This window comes from Macaca mulatta, chromosome 11, assembly GCF_049350105.2.
Source record: "Macaca mulatta isolate MMU2019108-1 chromosome 11, T2T-MMU8v2.0, whole genome shotgun sequence".
Taxonomy (NCBI): domain Eukaryota; kingdom Metazoa; phylum Chordata; class Mammalia; order Primates; family Cercopithecidae; genus Macaca; species Macaca mulatta.
The window spans coordinates 114,075,128-114,091,944 of NC_133416.1; the positions used below are offsets into that span (position 1 = coordinate 114,075,128).

At 38.5% G+C, this 16,817-nt stretch overlaps 1 protein-coding gene across 14 annotated transcripts in view; it reads left to right on the forward strand.

The window, feature by feature from the left end:
• The window catches only part of RIC8B (RIC8 guanine nucleotide exchange factor B), a 113,399-nt gene extending 97,313 nt beyond the window's left edge, over window positions 1–16,086 (forward strand). For 4 of the 14 annotated variants that reach the window (XM_015152670.3, XM_015152673.3, XM_077954845.1 and 1 more), the window contains one exon: window positions 14,709–16,086. In XM_015152670.3, coding sequence (XP_015008156.1) covers window positions 14,709–14,820 — 112 coding nt within the window. In that variant the 3' untranslated portion in view covers window positions 14,821–16,086. Of the gene's footprint in view, window positions 1–1,916; window positions 2,068–3,366; window positions 3,454–7,821; window positions 7,961–8,607; window positions 8,781–14,708 lie in introns of those variants that run through there. The other 10 variants (XR_013401305.1, XR_013401307.1, XR_001448192.3 and 7 more) reach the window with 6 other exon arrangements.
• The last annotated feature ends 731 nt before the right edge of the window (window positions 16,087–16,817 follow it).

Sequence of the window (16,817 nt, forward strand, 5' to 3'; positions counted from 1 at the left end):
GATTGGAATAGGGTGGCCCAGGCAGCAGTAGTTCAGATAGCTCTTGGCTACCACGGTTTTTCTACATGTGCCGCTTCTGGATGTGCATTCCTAAACATTTAAACTCTCAAAGCTAAGATAGGAACTACCAGAGCACTGTAATAATTAACCAACTAACCTCCCTGTCTTCAAAAAGATACTGTGAGTTAGTTTCAGTGATTTTGCTGCCGCTTGTATTTTTGTTTTAGCCTGTTTTAGTTTTTGTTTGAAATCATGATGCTTTTATTTTTTCATTTTTGATGTGTAAGTTTGCAATTATGCCTTTTTGGGTTGCTGCTGAAACCAAGAATTCTAAAATGTCATGCACCCAATAAGAAAAAGTGAAAAGAAATAGCTCAAAATGAAGGATTTTCTGAAAACAGGGATTTGTACTAATTAGGAGTTCTAAAAAAAAAAAAAACTCCCCTTCCCCTCTTGCTTCACACCTCCTTCCCCTTCAAAAATAACCAGTTTTGAAAATAATTAAATCAGGTATATACTAATCAGCAACTAGTCATCTTGGAGGAGTTATTAGAAAATAATTCCTTTCATACTTGGCTGAATCACTCTATTTTCTAGTCATACATTGAGTTACTATCTTCTTTAAGCCATCTTGAATGAATGCTTCTGTGTGTTGGTGGCAGCTGCCACTTAAAGATGAATTTCTTCTGGCCATCTCCTTTTTCATAGTAACTATGTAAAGGCTAGTATCCCTCAGTCAAAAGAAGGAGCCATTGGAATGGAAAAGCCAGAAAGCCAACCATGAAAGGGAAAGGTGGAACACAGAAACAAGCAGAGATTAAGGGCACAGCAGAGGCTTAGGGTAGAAATGGACAGGAACAAGAGACTGACATGGGGAGTGTGACAAGTATGGATATTTATCCACACTGCAGATTATGATGCTGATAATGTGGTAGAAGTTGTTTAGGAATGAATAGCTTAATTATCTACAAAGCTAATAGGACTAGAACTCAGTAACTTCCAGCTAGCCCTTTTAAATTTTCATCCTTTCTCAAGAAGGTTAGAATTTATAGCTAACTGACTATGCTCACAGTCTTCAAAAGACATTGTTGCCTGTTTGCAAATTACATTCTCCATACCTTTGTATAGAACATAAATGTTCCCTCCCAGAAGGGATTAATAGTCACAGAGAAGATACTGATAGGGCAAACCTATAGGAGGCAGAATAAGATCAAAATGAATATATAAAGAGAAGATGTGTGCTTGGCCACTTCCAGAAGGAGCTGATGTAGCTAATGAAACACAGGGGTATAAAAACAACAGTATAAGAACCAACAGAGTTGGGCCGGGCGCAATGGCCTATGCCTATAATCCCAGCACATTGGTAGGCCAAGGCAGGCGGATCACCTGGAGTTCAAGACCAGCCTGACCAACATGGAGAAACCCTATCTCTACTAAAAATACAAATTTAGCTGGGCGTGGTGGCACATGCCTGTAATCCCAGCTACTCAGGAGGCTGAGGCAGGAGAATTGCTTGAACCCAGGAGGCAGAGGTTGCCGTGAACTGAGATCGTGCCATTGCACTCCAGTCTGGGCACATAAGAGCAAAACTCCATCTCAAAAAAAAAAAAAAAAAAAAAAAAAGAACCAACAGAGTCCATCTGGTAGAAACTGGAGAGGAAGGGTTAGCAAGGACCTGAGTAGAACACAACAACATGACATTTAAAGCTTAACACAAATGCTATTTAACTGGGCCATCTACCCTGGATGAGTAAACTCCAAGATAGGGAAATGGAAGATAGAAGAAATAGCTGCCTAAGATTATACAATATAATCCAGATACTTGGCTTACTAATAGAGGCACTACCATTTCATAAGGCATCTCTATCACAGGCATAGAAAACAAAGGTGCTAGGTCCTTCTCCTTTTAATCTCAGGGGAATCCACATACTGTAGAAGCTGCCAACAAATAAATATACAAACGTCAAGTCTGAAATACCCAAGCTGCCACCTGATTTAAACTATGCCTCAAAGAAGATGCCTACTTATCCGGAAATACCCAGCAGATGCCCAACTGAAGGTGACACTGATTTTTGCATGTTTAAAGCAGAGCAAATTTGTCTTATGTTGGCTTTGATGGTACCAATTTTGCCATTAAAGTTGAAACAAAAGGCAACCTTGAGAATAGTTCAAATCATACAGAATTTTTGCATGACGTGTGTTGGGCGTTTTACATTGTCTGCCTTTGTGTGCTTTCTAACGTTTGCTCTCACTAAATACAATCAATGACAAAACTGTATAAAGATCAGCAGTGGGCATTCCAAAGCAGTAATGCAAAGAATGAAGTCATTCTTTATGCGTCTTACATGTCTTATGTGCTGTATTCCTCATTAGTCTTAAGTTTCTTCTCTCTTTCCACTTTTTTTTTGAGGTAAAAAAGATGCCACAAAGCCAAAATAGACTAAAGTCAGTACAATTCAGGGAACATTTACTAAGCAGCTACTCTGTGCAAGGCATCGTGCTAGGAAGCTGAGGAAGATTCAGAGGAGAATGTGACAGTCTCTGCCTTTGGAAAACTCAAATTCTAGTGGAAGAAATGACTGGAATCTAGTCTAAAATACAAGGTAGAAGGAAATAATGACAAAATGAGGTCTATGTTGAACTGTAAGCACCCAGGAAAAGGAGTAATTCATTCTGTCTGGATGATTCAGAGTCTGTTTCACAGGAAAGCTAGCATTTGTGCTGATCCTAGAATTTTGATGTATTTAATAGAAAAATGGAAAAGTGACCATTCATTCCAGGTGGAGAGAAATTTAATCTTGTTCATAAGTCTTGGATAGTCACATACTACTTATTTCTTCTAAAGAGCTCAGGTGGTTTTATCATTATTTGATTAGTATGTTATCAGATTTATCATTGGGGAAAGCAAGTACCAAAGAATTGCCCAAAGCATTTCCAAGCTAATAACTGATGATAATTCATTTCCTTTTAACAGTTTATAAAACACTTTCACATACATTCTTTTTCTAGTTTCATTTAAAAAAAGTGAGACTAGACCTTCATTTTCCAGAATTCAAGACCTTTGCTCTGTCCACTGTGCTACTGTGTCTGTCTGTTATAGTGAGTGTTTGCCAGAACACTTCCTAATCACCCTGTCGGCATTGTACTATTGGTTAGTTCCCTCCCTTTCACTCTAGGACGTTCTGCGTTCAAACAAGTCTTTATTGTGCTAAGAGTGTACCATAGCTTTGTCTGATTAACTTTCCTTCTCAAAAATGAAATGGTTTTCTCCTGCACCTGAATTGAAAGGCATGTGAGTAAAGGATAGGGTTGGAGGTGATGTGGCCAATGAATGGACACTAGACACTTCCTTTTTTCCATCCATAGGAGAGCAGATGTGAAGGACCTGCACCAGGATGGTGGTTAGCAACAGTGGCCCGTGCCAAAGCACTTACCAAAGTGATGATGACTAAGGTTGGTCATGCCAGGTACTGTTACTGAGCCTGGTGTAGGGTATAGATGTTATTCACTACCAAAAGTATAAAACCACCAATGTAAAAGTTAAAATTACATTTCTCTTTTGCCTCCATGCTGGACATAGCTGCTGCCTCAAAGAGCTCACCACCTTAGCAGCTTTCTCTCAGCTAGATCTCCAAAGATATTGGAGGATTAGTGCTCAGATATTTTCTTCCCATTGAATACGAACTGACTTGAGTATTCCAAGTGATTTTTTTTTTTTTTAGTATAAGGATTGTATTTGTGATAGATGTAGATAAGGGGATTGGCAGTGCACCTAGAGGTCTGAAGAGTTGGAAAAGAATCTGAACCCTATAAATCCCATCATGTCTAGCTAGTACAGTGCCTTGTATCCTGTGGTTTCCACAGTATGTGATGATGAAATAATGAAAACAGCTGATCCCCAAATTTGAATGGCAGTTTTTAGCTTTAAAATACTTACATGGTTTAAGACTTTAAAGTATACTTTGTCAGTTCTATTTTTTGGCCAGATGTCATAAAATTCAGGGCTAGAAAGGAATTCCATAAAGTACTTTGAGCTATGACTGGCTTATTTAAATATTGGGGTCCATAATTCCTTTAATATAGAATGATAATTGTAATATTTATCAAATATAAACATTTAAGGCCTGAAGCATGAAATTATAGAAAGCCTCATTTGACATTTTTAATGTGGGGGCAGAGATGGAAAAGCGGATGAAATTTGCCTGCCCCTTCACCTCCTCTTTCCTTCCCTGACTTCGGAAAAAATAAGCCCCTGCAACTCAAGCAGGAGATCTGAATGGGAATTGTGTAGTTAAAGCAAGCCCACTGTGCCTAATACAATTTCATTTGCCTTAGCTATCGCACACAACTTGTGTATAATAATGGTGCCTCGTCTAGAAAAGAGAGAGCATTGACTGGCTTAAGCTTAAACTAACCAAGGGAAATAATATTTCAAGTTACAGTTTTGTTTTGACTTCTCTAATCCCCTTTAGTTTCTAAATTGGAACCAGAGCTAATTAATTCTCTATTCAACCTTATCCCATCACTGTCTAACAAGATACATTGCCTTTTTGCTTATATATTCTGCCATCAAAATCTATGTTTTAAAATTTATATAAAGATAATTATTCTACCATTTCTTCCTTTTCTTACTCCTTAGCCAATAAGTGTTTTCTTTTCTTTTTTTTTTTTTTTTTTTTGCCAGTCATTGTGTACTATTTGGAACATGACTTTTAAAATAAATGCAGGCACTAGATGTAAGATTAGTTCCCTTTAATCAAAAGATTATTTTTAAACTGACTAAGGCTGAGATAGGTAGTTTATAACCAAAAAATAAATACATAGTTTTTTCTTATAAATAAGTTATTTTACTCTCCTTACAAAAGTATCAACGACTGTGATTACACCTACCTTTGTGATAAGTTAGTCAAGAAAATGCTTTTCAGATACATTTCATAAACATGTTCTAATTTTTAGAGCATTATAAGATCTATTATAGATATGAAAATATAAAAATCTTGTTTTCATCAGAAAATTCTTTAGATCTACCCTGTCCAGTCTGGTAACCACAGCTATATATGACATTAGTCCAAATTGGGATGTCCTATCACTGTAAAATACTCACTAGATTTCAGAGACTTAGCACAAAAAAAGGAAAATATCTCATTTTTTTTTTAATATGGATTACATATGGAAATGATAATATTTTTGATAGATTGGGTTAAATAAAATATTAATTTTACCTATTCTTTTTCAATGTGGCTACTAGAACATTTAAGAGTACATACATTTGGCTTACATTGTGGCTTACGTTATATTTTTATTAGACAGTGCTATTCTACCTCATTAAAATACACTGTAAGATTGCTTGGAAATTGAATTAAGACGACTTGGATCCAGCTAAATTAATATATCCTTAAGGTGTCAGGGGAGGATTAATTTGAGAAGCTTGATATTATCTATCCTTAGGTTACATAGGACCTTTCCAGTGGCTAGACACCTCTAAGTAGGATGCCATTCTACCTTTGTGTTGCCTATTTGTAGTCATTGTTCTTTAGATCTGTAGTGGGAATAACTACTTTGAGCTCTTGGTTAAAGTACTGTCTGAAATGGGTTTTGACTAGTAGAGGAACATCAAATAAGAGTCATCCCACTGGCTGTTTGCTCTTAGTTCTCCTCATTCTTTAACTTTTAAGTCTTCCTTATTGGGAAGAGCATTAAGAACTTCTGTTTCTACCTCTTTATTCAACAGTGTCAGTTGGCATGCTGACGTCTTATTAATATTTATTTTGTTAATTTGGACAACAGAGTAGAAAAATTCTGTAAATAAATTACCAAGAATTTTTTAAACCACTTAAAAGCTAAAACTGACCTTTATTCTTCTAGTACTATGCCTGATCTCTTTTTCTCTATATTTTCTTAACCATGCTGTTTACTGTGAGGTGGGTGGCAGATTTTTAGAAGCTTTGCATGTGATCTAACAGAAATGTGAACAGTGATTTAAAAAAAAAAAAAAAACCAACTAATATTTATATAGTGCTTTATGGTTTAAAAAATGCTTCCGTATACGTTATCTCCATTGATTATTAAAACAGCCCTGTGAATTAAATAGCATCAGGTATTTTTTTAAGGATTAAATGCACCAAAGATTAAGTGACTAACCCAAGTCCAGTTCTCAGTCTTAAGACTCCAGATTGTGTGTTATTGTGAGAAATTACCAACAGCTCTCAAAAGTTGTCTAATTATTAAGACATTCTAAATTTTAAATAAATGAAAAACACAAAAGACAGATAATAAGCATATTTACCTTAGAAGAGAACTGAGATTTAGAGGACACGCATTACTGCTTTTTCATTCCATAGTTGAGCTCTTCGTAGGTATCAGGTCAAATGCTAAATAAATAGCTCATATTTTAAAACACAAAAAGCAAAGCTTTATGAAGGAAACAAGTAAAATTTCTATGATTCTATGTTAATACAAGGTTTTTAAATTGTTTTTTAAAAGAGAATGATTATGGCTCTTCTGACAAATTTTCATACATGTGATCACATTAATAAAACCTAACTTAAAAAAGGCTTCCCTAAGGGACTATTTACCAAAGATGTTCAACCCGCAGCCCAGGGCGCTTTTGAATGTGGCCCGACACAAGTTAATAAACTTTCTTAAAACATTATGAGATGTTTTTGCAATTTTTTTAAGCTCATCAGCCATCATTAGTGTTAAGTGTATTTTATGTGGCCCAAGACAGTTCTTCTTTCAGTGTGACCCGGGAAAGCCAAAAGATTGGACACCCCTGGTTTAGACAATTCCCAATTACCTTTATAAAGTGGAAAGACATAGTGATGTGGGGACTGTACGCCATATCCATTTGTCTTGGGTAACAATATTTTTATGTTGCATATTTTACTTTCCCAATTGTACCCAATCCCAAAGCACAGTGATGAGGGCTGAGGGAAGGATCTCTGAATCCTTTCAAAGATGTAGCCTAGACCTCAAATTTGCTATGGAAAAGCTACCATGAGTCAGTGGCTTAGTGAAAGATCAGTATAACCAGTCAGCCCTGGAAAGTCATTAGATGAAAGATGAAGGATCCAGGTTCAAGCCTAAAGGACACTTTTACAGTATCTAACTGAACATGTTAACCAGTCCAAAGGTTATAATATTATTGTTGTGAGAAAAAAAGAGGTGAAAACATTTATAAGAATATCACAAGTTATTGGGAAACCCGTTATACTTCAGTGGATTATGAACTATTCCAGTGATGCTGAAATCTTGATATAAGATGCACTCCCAGACTTTAAAAGAACTACAGAGCTTCCTTCTCAGGGCTATCACAGGCTCCATCCATTTTAACAGGCATTTTTTGAAAAGCTCTATGTTAATTAAAATGCTTTATTTATATACTAATTTCTCATCCCATCTTTCAAATGTGAAAAGGAATTAAATATGAAATGGCTAATTTAAAATGTCAGGATTCTTTTTTCCAAGTCAACCTTACATTAAGAGCAGGAATCCTGTGCCTAAGAAATGGTTCCCAATTATCCGGTCTTGGGTTTTGTTATACATTGTACAGAAGTCAACAAAACAAGTATGTAACAGAACCTGCCCAAATAGCAGCCGCCCTCATTAAAAACAGAGAATTAATCAGGGGGTGATTGAAGGAAGCAATGCCTCATATGTTTCCCCCCCTTTTCTTCTTTTCTAATCATAGAACAAAATATGTTACATAAAAGGATCGGAACTATTATGCAGTACTCAATTAGAGGGAGGTGAATAGGTCTCTAACATGCTGTTTTATCAAAAGAGCAGACTGGTGTTTGCATGACTGTTGTTTCATTACAGACCCTGTCATTAATTCCATGTGTCAATACTGCCCTGTAGTACACAGAGCAGACAAGAAAGAAGAGCCCTTGAAAACAAGGGAATGATTTTTGAGTCGTTATCAAGCTAAGTGGCAAGCGGGAAGCTGAAACTCGTATAGGTAAATTCGAAGGGACTCTTGGGAGATCTGCAAGTGGGAAACAAGAATGCATTTTACCAACTGCTTAATTATGTCCTGTTTTTCAACAAGTACACTTGAATTGAATGTTTTGTTTGTATTGCACAAAAACATGTGCTGTGGGCAAGAGTATTCTCTTGCTTTCAGGTCAAGTAAGGTGTTTTATACACATACACGTCTGACCTATTCTATAATGTGCGATTGGGTATGTTAGTATCTGAACCCCAATTTTGCACTGTCATTTTTGGGGGAAAGAGTCGTATAGGAACCAGAAGCCCTAAAAAGCAGAACCTTCTCTAAGGTTCTGAGAAGTCATATAAGCCCAGGCATCCCAGAGTATACCATACTTATAGGGAAACGGTGGCTCAGGAAAATGTTAAAATATATCTGGAAAAAAAACCAGACCAGAATATTTTAAATATGGTGTAAATTCCATATCTCCCATCCCTAGCTCTTTAAGAATTATTTTTTTGGTTTCCATTAGCAGTCCCAAGGGTTAGGCTGGGGCAAAATAGGGTTTCCTTTCTTGGACGTGCTTTATCTGTGTCCTCTTGCCTGGCCAAGCCCTTGTAGATTATGGTTCCTTATCGTTTAGTAAGATCAAATTTCTAAATGATGTTTCGTTCCAGTTGAACATTCTTGGAGGCTTATCTCTTCCCTGGCCAGATGCCTGATCAGATGAGAAGCCCGCCATGATACTGTCACAGTGCCTAGAATGGGCTCTTTATCCAGTAGACATCACTGTACTTTTTGATACGAGGGCAGTCTTAACTTGTGTTAAGGCCTGTGTGTAGCATTGAAGGTAAGTATGAAGGAGTTGTTGCTATGTGAATATCTTAATCCTGATACACATTTCAATATACAGTATCTCCGTTTTGCCATGATATACATATATCTGACACATAGCCATCCTTTTTAGATAGGACCTTCATAATTTAGGACCAGTAACTCTTTATGAAATGGCCTGTTTATTGAGGGCCATGATTGAATTTGGATCCTTTTTGTAGCACTTGCCATTGCTTTGGTTTCCCTTTGTAATCATTTTAATCATATGCTGGTAGTCTTGCAGAAAGGGCTTTGGTCTCGGTGTATGTCTGTGACAATTTGGTAGGATGCTGTGTTTGACTCTTAGGTTTAGAATATCTGCATTAGAAACAAAGGCTTAGTAATAATGAGTTTGAGTATCTTTAAAAACCTAGCAGCTTTTTAAATAGATCAAAATTATTTTATAGCCCAACACTTAACCTCTTGAAATTAGTGTAGAATATTGGGGATCATCTTGTCCAACCACTCACTTTATAGATGGGGAGACTCAAGCCCAGAGAGGCAAGTGACCTGCCCAAGGACACCTAGCAAGTCAGTGGAACATCTGAGACCAGAATCTAGTTCCTCCGATGCCCCATAGGGAAGAAGCCTAGTCTATACCAGTTAATGGTTGGGAATTCCAGGCTGTCTGGTGAAAAGGGGGCTTGACTTCTGCTGAACTGTCAGAATACCTGATGATATTAATTCATCAGGAAAATAATTACAGTTAAAATAACATGAGAATGATTCCTGACAAATGGTCTCCACTTATGCCATGTTTACTGAGCACCTGCCGTGTGCTGTGTTCTGTACTAGATACTGGCAAATCACAGCCTGAGAAGACATGGACTCTGCCCTCAAGTTGCTCACAGTCTAGTAGAGAACAAGAAATCTCTGAAAAACATTATACAGAATTTCCTGTGGAATGTTAATCCTGTTTCTAACCCTGTAAATCTTGGTGATGAATGTGAATCTGTACCCAGAGATTTAGCTTTTTTCTTCATGGTTTAGTCATTAGGAGTCCCATTAGACACCATACCTTTTCTTTTCAGGAAAATGAAAGATAATATCAAGCACAACTAAATTTAACTCACAAACACTTATTGAGGATCTGCTATCTGCAAGGCACTGTGCTAGACACATAGGGATATGAAAATTGAGTAAAGCGTAGACATTATCTTTTTAAAATATCAGAGCAGTAGTATTTCATAGCTTTCCAGCTTTGTAATGACAGTTATTTTTAATATCCTTAGAAGTGGGGGGTAAGGGGGCACTCTTGAAATAGAAAACAAGAATACCTTTGTACTCAAGTCCAGACTTGTCAGCCTAGGATTCAAGGTCTCCATTCAAATCCTCTTTTATACCTCATCTCTTTTGAGTTTTGTTTTGTTTTTTTTTCCTTTATCTCAGCCGAGCCAGCCTGCTTGCCAGTCCCTGCACACAACTAACTCTTGCTTCTGTGCCTCTGCTTGACTAATTCTTCTGCTTCTGGGATGCCTTTCTCCCTGTGAATCCATGTCCATCACTGCCATTACAGTCTGGCCTCTGAGTCCACCTACTGCAAGGAGCCTGTGGTCAGCATCCCTGTCTCCTCCTGTGTCCCTCCCACATGTGCATAGTCCATACGACTGGTGAAGGAATATTTCTGTGGTGTTCATTAAAGCTTCCCATTCTTTGTCCACATCTTGCTGATCTAGATACAACAGATTGCAAATGAAATAGTCCAAGATTATAAATTAAACCCAACCAGGTCATTTATCAAGCCTTTTAGGAGTGAGTCTCTGTATCAAATATTTCATTTTGATATTTGTGGGCCGCTAGTTGGAAGGATAGAGGAAGAAGATGAGAAAAGTTAGGATGGGGGTATGAGAAATAAACCTGGGGTCAATTAGAACAAACAGTCACACATCTGTAAATGATCCTCTCCTTCTACTCCCAGACAGGACAAGAAATCTCCTTTAAAACCAATTTCAAATACAGTAAGGGTATACTGACAAATTTTAAAGCTTAAAGAAAGCAGGGCTCTGCCTGTTAATCATCTCAAGCTTGTTAATCTGCTGTTCTGTAATTCTTTCAATATTGTTTAATGTGTGTGTGTTTTATCTTCTGAACTGACTAAAAGCTTCTTGAGGACAGGGACCATGTCTTTTATTTGCCTCTGCATATTCTTCCCCCACTTAATCCCTAACCAGCATGGGAAAACCTTCTGTAAGCACCTGAGGGACAGGAACGGCAATTTGTGGATTCTAACTACATTCCAGCCTAATGTTATACTACACACCTTGTATGTATAGTAGCCTTTTGCCCTCATCACAACTTAGTGTGAGGTACGTGTTCCTGTCCTAATTCTACAGATAAGGAAATTGGAATTCAGTGAGTTCATGTTCTTAAAGCTAGTGACTGATCGATCCAGAATTAGAGCACAGCTCCATCTGACTCCAAAACCTATATGTGCTATTCACTGTACCACAATAATAACAAACATTTGTCCTTTACAATTCACAAGTCTTTGGTCTACATTATTATTATTACTACTACCACTACTTACATCTTCGCTAGTCAGTAGGTGCAGCCAGGATTATCACGACCCCTATTTCACTGGTAGGGAAACTGAGACTTGGAAGCTTGCCCAAGATCACACAGCTGGTAAGTGGAGGAGAATCAGGACTTCAGACAGACTTCCTGACTCCAGATCTTTTTTTTTCTTTCCATGACATCACATTGCTGCCTTAATTCATTTGCACAATGCATGATTGTATGGCCATTGTTCACTGACGCCTTTCCTACAGAGAGTAGAGCCATGTGGAGAAGAAAATAATTCATACCTTCAGAGAAACTTCCATTTTAGTGGGGGTTGATACAAAGCATCCAGAAAGTAAATCTTGAGAAGAATAGTTCACAAGTTCACAAGTAAGAATTAAAATATGGGCCCATTGTTCCATAATGAAATCCTATAATTTGGCCATAAAACTAATTTAATGTTTTTAATTATTTCTGTAATTAGATTAGGGAGCAGGGATAAAGCTGATCGACTTACTTGAAAATATTCTTCCTGGGTTTAGATGTGAAAGTGCTAGATACTTCATACAAGTTAGTAGCTAGCCCCAGAATCATTTTTTTATCAAAGAGATGCAGTAGCGTTAGTCTCAGGAGTGATGGTATATCCACCCAGCAGTTTATCACTCGATAGAATCTCTCCAGTCCCATCTGCCAGTCCTACTTTTACCTATCCCTACCCTTCGGTCCCTACCCTGCCCCTGAGTTTACCAACCCCTTCAGACCCTCCGTGTTTCATTCCCAGCAGGTTCTCCCTCTTCTCCTTTTGTGTCAGTTGTTAATATGTAGTATCCAACATCACAAAGTCCTTTAGCACAATCAGTTAGAACCAGGAATTTATTTAAAATACAGATATATGATTGATGTCAGTGCTAGAGAGAAGTTTTAATGGAAACATTGTTTCTAGCTCTCCACTGAACATTCCTACCTGGTTGTCATGTAGGCACCTCAAGCTCTTCAGGTCCTAAAATATATCAGCATCTCCCCACCAAATCTCCATCTGCTGTGTCCTGGTCCCATTGAATAGAGTCACCATCCACTTGGTCATCTGAGCTGAAACAACAGGAACTCTCTACTTACTACTCTCCTTCTCCAACCCCTTTTCCTCCCAGTGAGTGGTGAGATCTACCTCAGAAATGTTGCCTTTTCTTCCCACAACCTCAGACTTAATCCAGCTCTCTGTCTCCTCCCCCACACACTATTATGATGACTCCCCCAATGACTTGTCTATCTGCCACTAATTCCAAAGTGTCTATCATGCTGCTGCCAGAGATACTTTCTTATAAAACAAACGTAATCAAACACTCTTTACAGAGTGAAATCGAAGCTCCTTATTTTGGCATTTAAGACGTTGTTTACTATTGCATCCCAAACTACCCTTGCAGGCTTACCTGCTGCCCCTCCTTCATTGAACCTCACCATTCCCCAAACACTGGGCCTTTTCCCGGCTTCATGAGACCCCAGAGATACAAAAGATGAGCTGACACAACCAAAAAGGTCTAAAAGATACAGAATCACACACGTCAGTGGGACCATTCGGAGCTCTTTACAGTCTCCTTTATCTGAAACGCTCTGTGCCCGTCTGCCTAGTACAGGGCCACTCACTGACACCTTATTTGGCAGTGCCCTCCCCAGGCAGCCTGGTCAGTGCTTCATCTCAGGAGCTGCCACATTTCTTTGTTCATAATTCTCTTACAGCATTTACCTCATTCTGCTCGAAATGACTTTTGCATATATTTGCTCCTCAAAGGCAGCAGCTGTACCTGGTCTTCCTTTCTCCCCAGTATATGACATAGTTCCTGTCACATAGTCATTGAACAGGTGTTGAAGATGTGAACTCAGTGTGCTCCTCCACTGCAGTTAGGGCGATTAATCCAGATGCGGTGGGCTGCAAAGATCACTGGACTGGGATTCAGGAGACCCATGTCCCAGGTCCAGCTCTACAACTAGATATGTGACCTTGGATGAGTCATTCAGTCTCCTTTATTAAAGAAGGGGGTTGGACTTAATGATCTCTAAGACCCCTTCCAACTTTAAGTTCTATGATTCTGACCCCATTTCTTGGATTGGGAAACACATTTCCTCCCTCATAATGTTCAGGAGCCTCAACTTAGCCTGTCAGACGTTCACATTTCCCAAACAAAGTTTTCAAACACTTCGAAGTTGTCTACTGGAGCTAGCCAGAGCTCTTCATCAGGCTCCTGTTTTCTTATCCATTGACCACTGAGCTGTTCTCACTCCTCCCCAGGAGGCTTCACTGTGTCTGTAACACCGTTACACTACTGTGTGACTGCCCCTCCCCTTCTCCTAGCCTAAGGGACAACTGTGAGGAGGGAGTCATTTCCCTTCCATGCAAATCTCAGCAACATTCTAGCTGCTGCCATGTGGGTTTTTGGTTATGGACATGTTTTTGGGGGGTGATGCCCATTTCTGTGATAAATAAGTTTTAAGCAGTTCATAGGGGCTCTTCAAGGCCGCTCCTAAGTACACTGCTGACCTTTTTAGGGATGGGAGGACTGGAGTTAGCAACTCAACAGGTACATTCACCATAATCTCCATGTAATAAATAAAAGCCTATGAAAAGATTAAATAAATCTTTCCTAATGCTTTTTGATTGGCTTAATCAATAATTAATCATCTTTAGATGAGGCTGTAACTTGTGGAGTAGATATAATTGGATTAGCTGAAAAGCGGCCATTGGGGAGCTTTGAAGAGATTAAAATGGCTGTCAATCCCATAATTAAACTGCCACAAACAAAAGCAATGGTGTTTTTTAAAAAGGAGGAGGAGGAGGAGGAAAGAAAGAGTGAAAGAGAGAGAGAGAAGGAAAGAAAAGTCGGGGAGAGAGTTGGGGAAGGCCAACTAATTTGAAATGAATCAACAAGTACTTACGTATCACTTAGAGATTGAGGCAAAATCAAAACCGATAGATTTATTCCATTGAATGAAGTGTATGCATATCAAATCAGCCGTTTAATTGTATGCTCCAACCACTGGAGCAGGTGAAATTTTGATAGCTTCAACTTCTCTAAAACAAAACCAATCCACAAACGGAAAAAAAAGAAAAGTTAATTATTCAAAACAGAAGAGACCTGCTCCTTGTCCTGAGCCCATTTAGACCTTGACTTTTCATACTTTTAATTGGCTTAGTAGGTTTGGCCTGTGTGAATGAAGTCTTTTATCTCCTCTTTTTCTTTCCATGCCCCTTTCATCTTTCCTATTACAAACACACAGAGAGAGCTGAAGGGAAAATACTTTGGTTTTTAAAGACTTTTCTTTTTAAAAGGTTGTGGATTTGGGCGAGGGGGAGGGGTGTGTGTGTGATGCTGGTGAATACTTTTTTCTCTCTCTCTTTTATCTCTTTTTCTAGAGAGGAGTTGCTTAAACCAATGGGACTAAAACCTGATGGGACAATAACGCCTTTGGAGGAAGCACTCAACCAGTATTCTGTCATCGAAGAGACCAGCTCTGACACAGACTAAAAGCATCACCTGCTCAACTCTCAATATTGCTTTATCAGCATCTTTTCTCTGTAGCTCCAGGGGAATCTTTTCTCTAAAACATTTATGCCCTTGCTTTGGCTAGAAACACATTAACTGGTTTACTCATTGAGAATCCAGCATATTTAAGAGGTGACCCTGTGTTTTTTGCGATATTGAGGTATTCATACAGAGCTGCAGTTAGACAGGGTTACAGGGGCTAGAAGCAGAAAAAAAATTCCATTTCATCAGGATGGAATTGAAGGATTTTATTCTACAAAGCGGCCCTGGTTGAATCTGGCAATTCTTTTTGCCAAGCTTCTTAGCAGAAGATTTAGCCATGTCCTTCCCCTCACTTGTGTGAGTGGCCCCTTCTGAATCTCTCCAGCAGCCAGAGGCACATGAGAAACAGAATGAGCTGGTAAATAAAGCCTTGGGCAATCGACTTCTTAGATCAGAACTCACCAAATGGAAGCCTAGCAGCTGCTCCATAAACCTAGCCCCATTCTTCATATCAATTTTGTATAAATATATGGAAACACACACACAGCCTCAGACTTACAAACTGATTATACTCTAAAAGTTTGTATGTCACTTAGCTAAAACTTCAGAATACATTTCTCCCTATAAAGAGTTATAAATGATGGTTTAGTTCTCAGGCAGCTACAAATGCCTATTTATTCCCTAATGTACCTGAACACTAGTACCATAGAACTGAACCACCATCTGTATCAGTGCATGGGGAGTGTGCATTCTGAGGTCTAACCCGGGGTGCCAGGAACACACACATCCTCCATCCCAGCAGAGAGAATGGGGACTCCCTGAGTAATGGGAGTTCTTTCGTGGCCTCTGCTTGGGGTGGGGGAGTCAGCAGCACCCATTTGTACATATAGGTCATTCATACATCACGTTTTAAATTGGGAACTGTGTGTGTGCTGGTGTGTGTGTGTGTTCTATGTTTCTACCATATGTGATCAGTTTAATAGTAACTTTATTTATTTAAGAAAAAGAAACACAATTAGTTACTGTTAAACTGATAAAGGCTGTTTATTTTTACTTTTAGAATTGGTCCTATGGAGAAGGAGAAAGTGAGTCATGCACTAGACAGTGGGCCTAGCTCATCAGGGGCTAAAGTTGAAAAGGGGTTGGTTTCCTGTATATATATGTATGTATATACACACGTACATACATTCATATATATACATATATACATAATGTGCTTAACCACTGCCTTTTAAAACTTTAAATAAAACATTGGGGTTGATTCAATTTGGCCATCTGTGTGTGTTTCTTTATAGATACATGGGCTAAACAATACTATTTCACAGTTTATGCTTTTTAAAGTGCTTTTACATCCATTGTCCCACTTCTAATAGCCTTTTTAAGGACAGGTAAAGTACATGGAGTATTATGAAAAGGTCATTTATCCAGAAGTTACCTCTCTGGCAAAGCAAAAAACTCGGGAATGGAGTTGTAAAAGGCCTTTCAGCTGCCAGAAGAGATGTCACAAAGCTTCTTGCGACTTACTTGTGGGGGAGATCTTCAGGAATATCACTCTTAGACTTTGAACTGAAATTTGCATACGCTTCCAACATGTTTTGTTAGCTGGCTTTGAAGCTCACAAAAAATGGCAAAGAAAGAGGCTGCTAGATTGAAGGCAGGCATACTGAAAGAAGAAAAAGGCCAACTGAAAACCAGATAGATGAGAAGAATAAAACTTCAAGACGTAGCAAATCTGGGACTATCTCCTTACCAAAGGATACTCTAGTTGGCCCCGAAAATGTGTGTATTAACAATATGGCTCATAGACTAAATCTCATATTGGTGACCCTGAGTTTTTTTAAAAGAAGAAATTAAATCCAGAATGCTTTATAAAAGGCTAGGAAGAAGGCAATACATGTTAGAATTTCATCCAAAATATTTGAGGAAAGGTGAGTGACCCAGGTTTTAACCAACAGCAAAAGAAATGGGCAATTCATAATTTTAGATTAAGTGAAAAA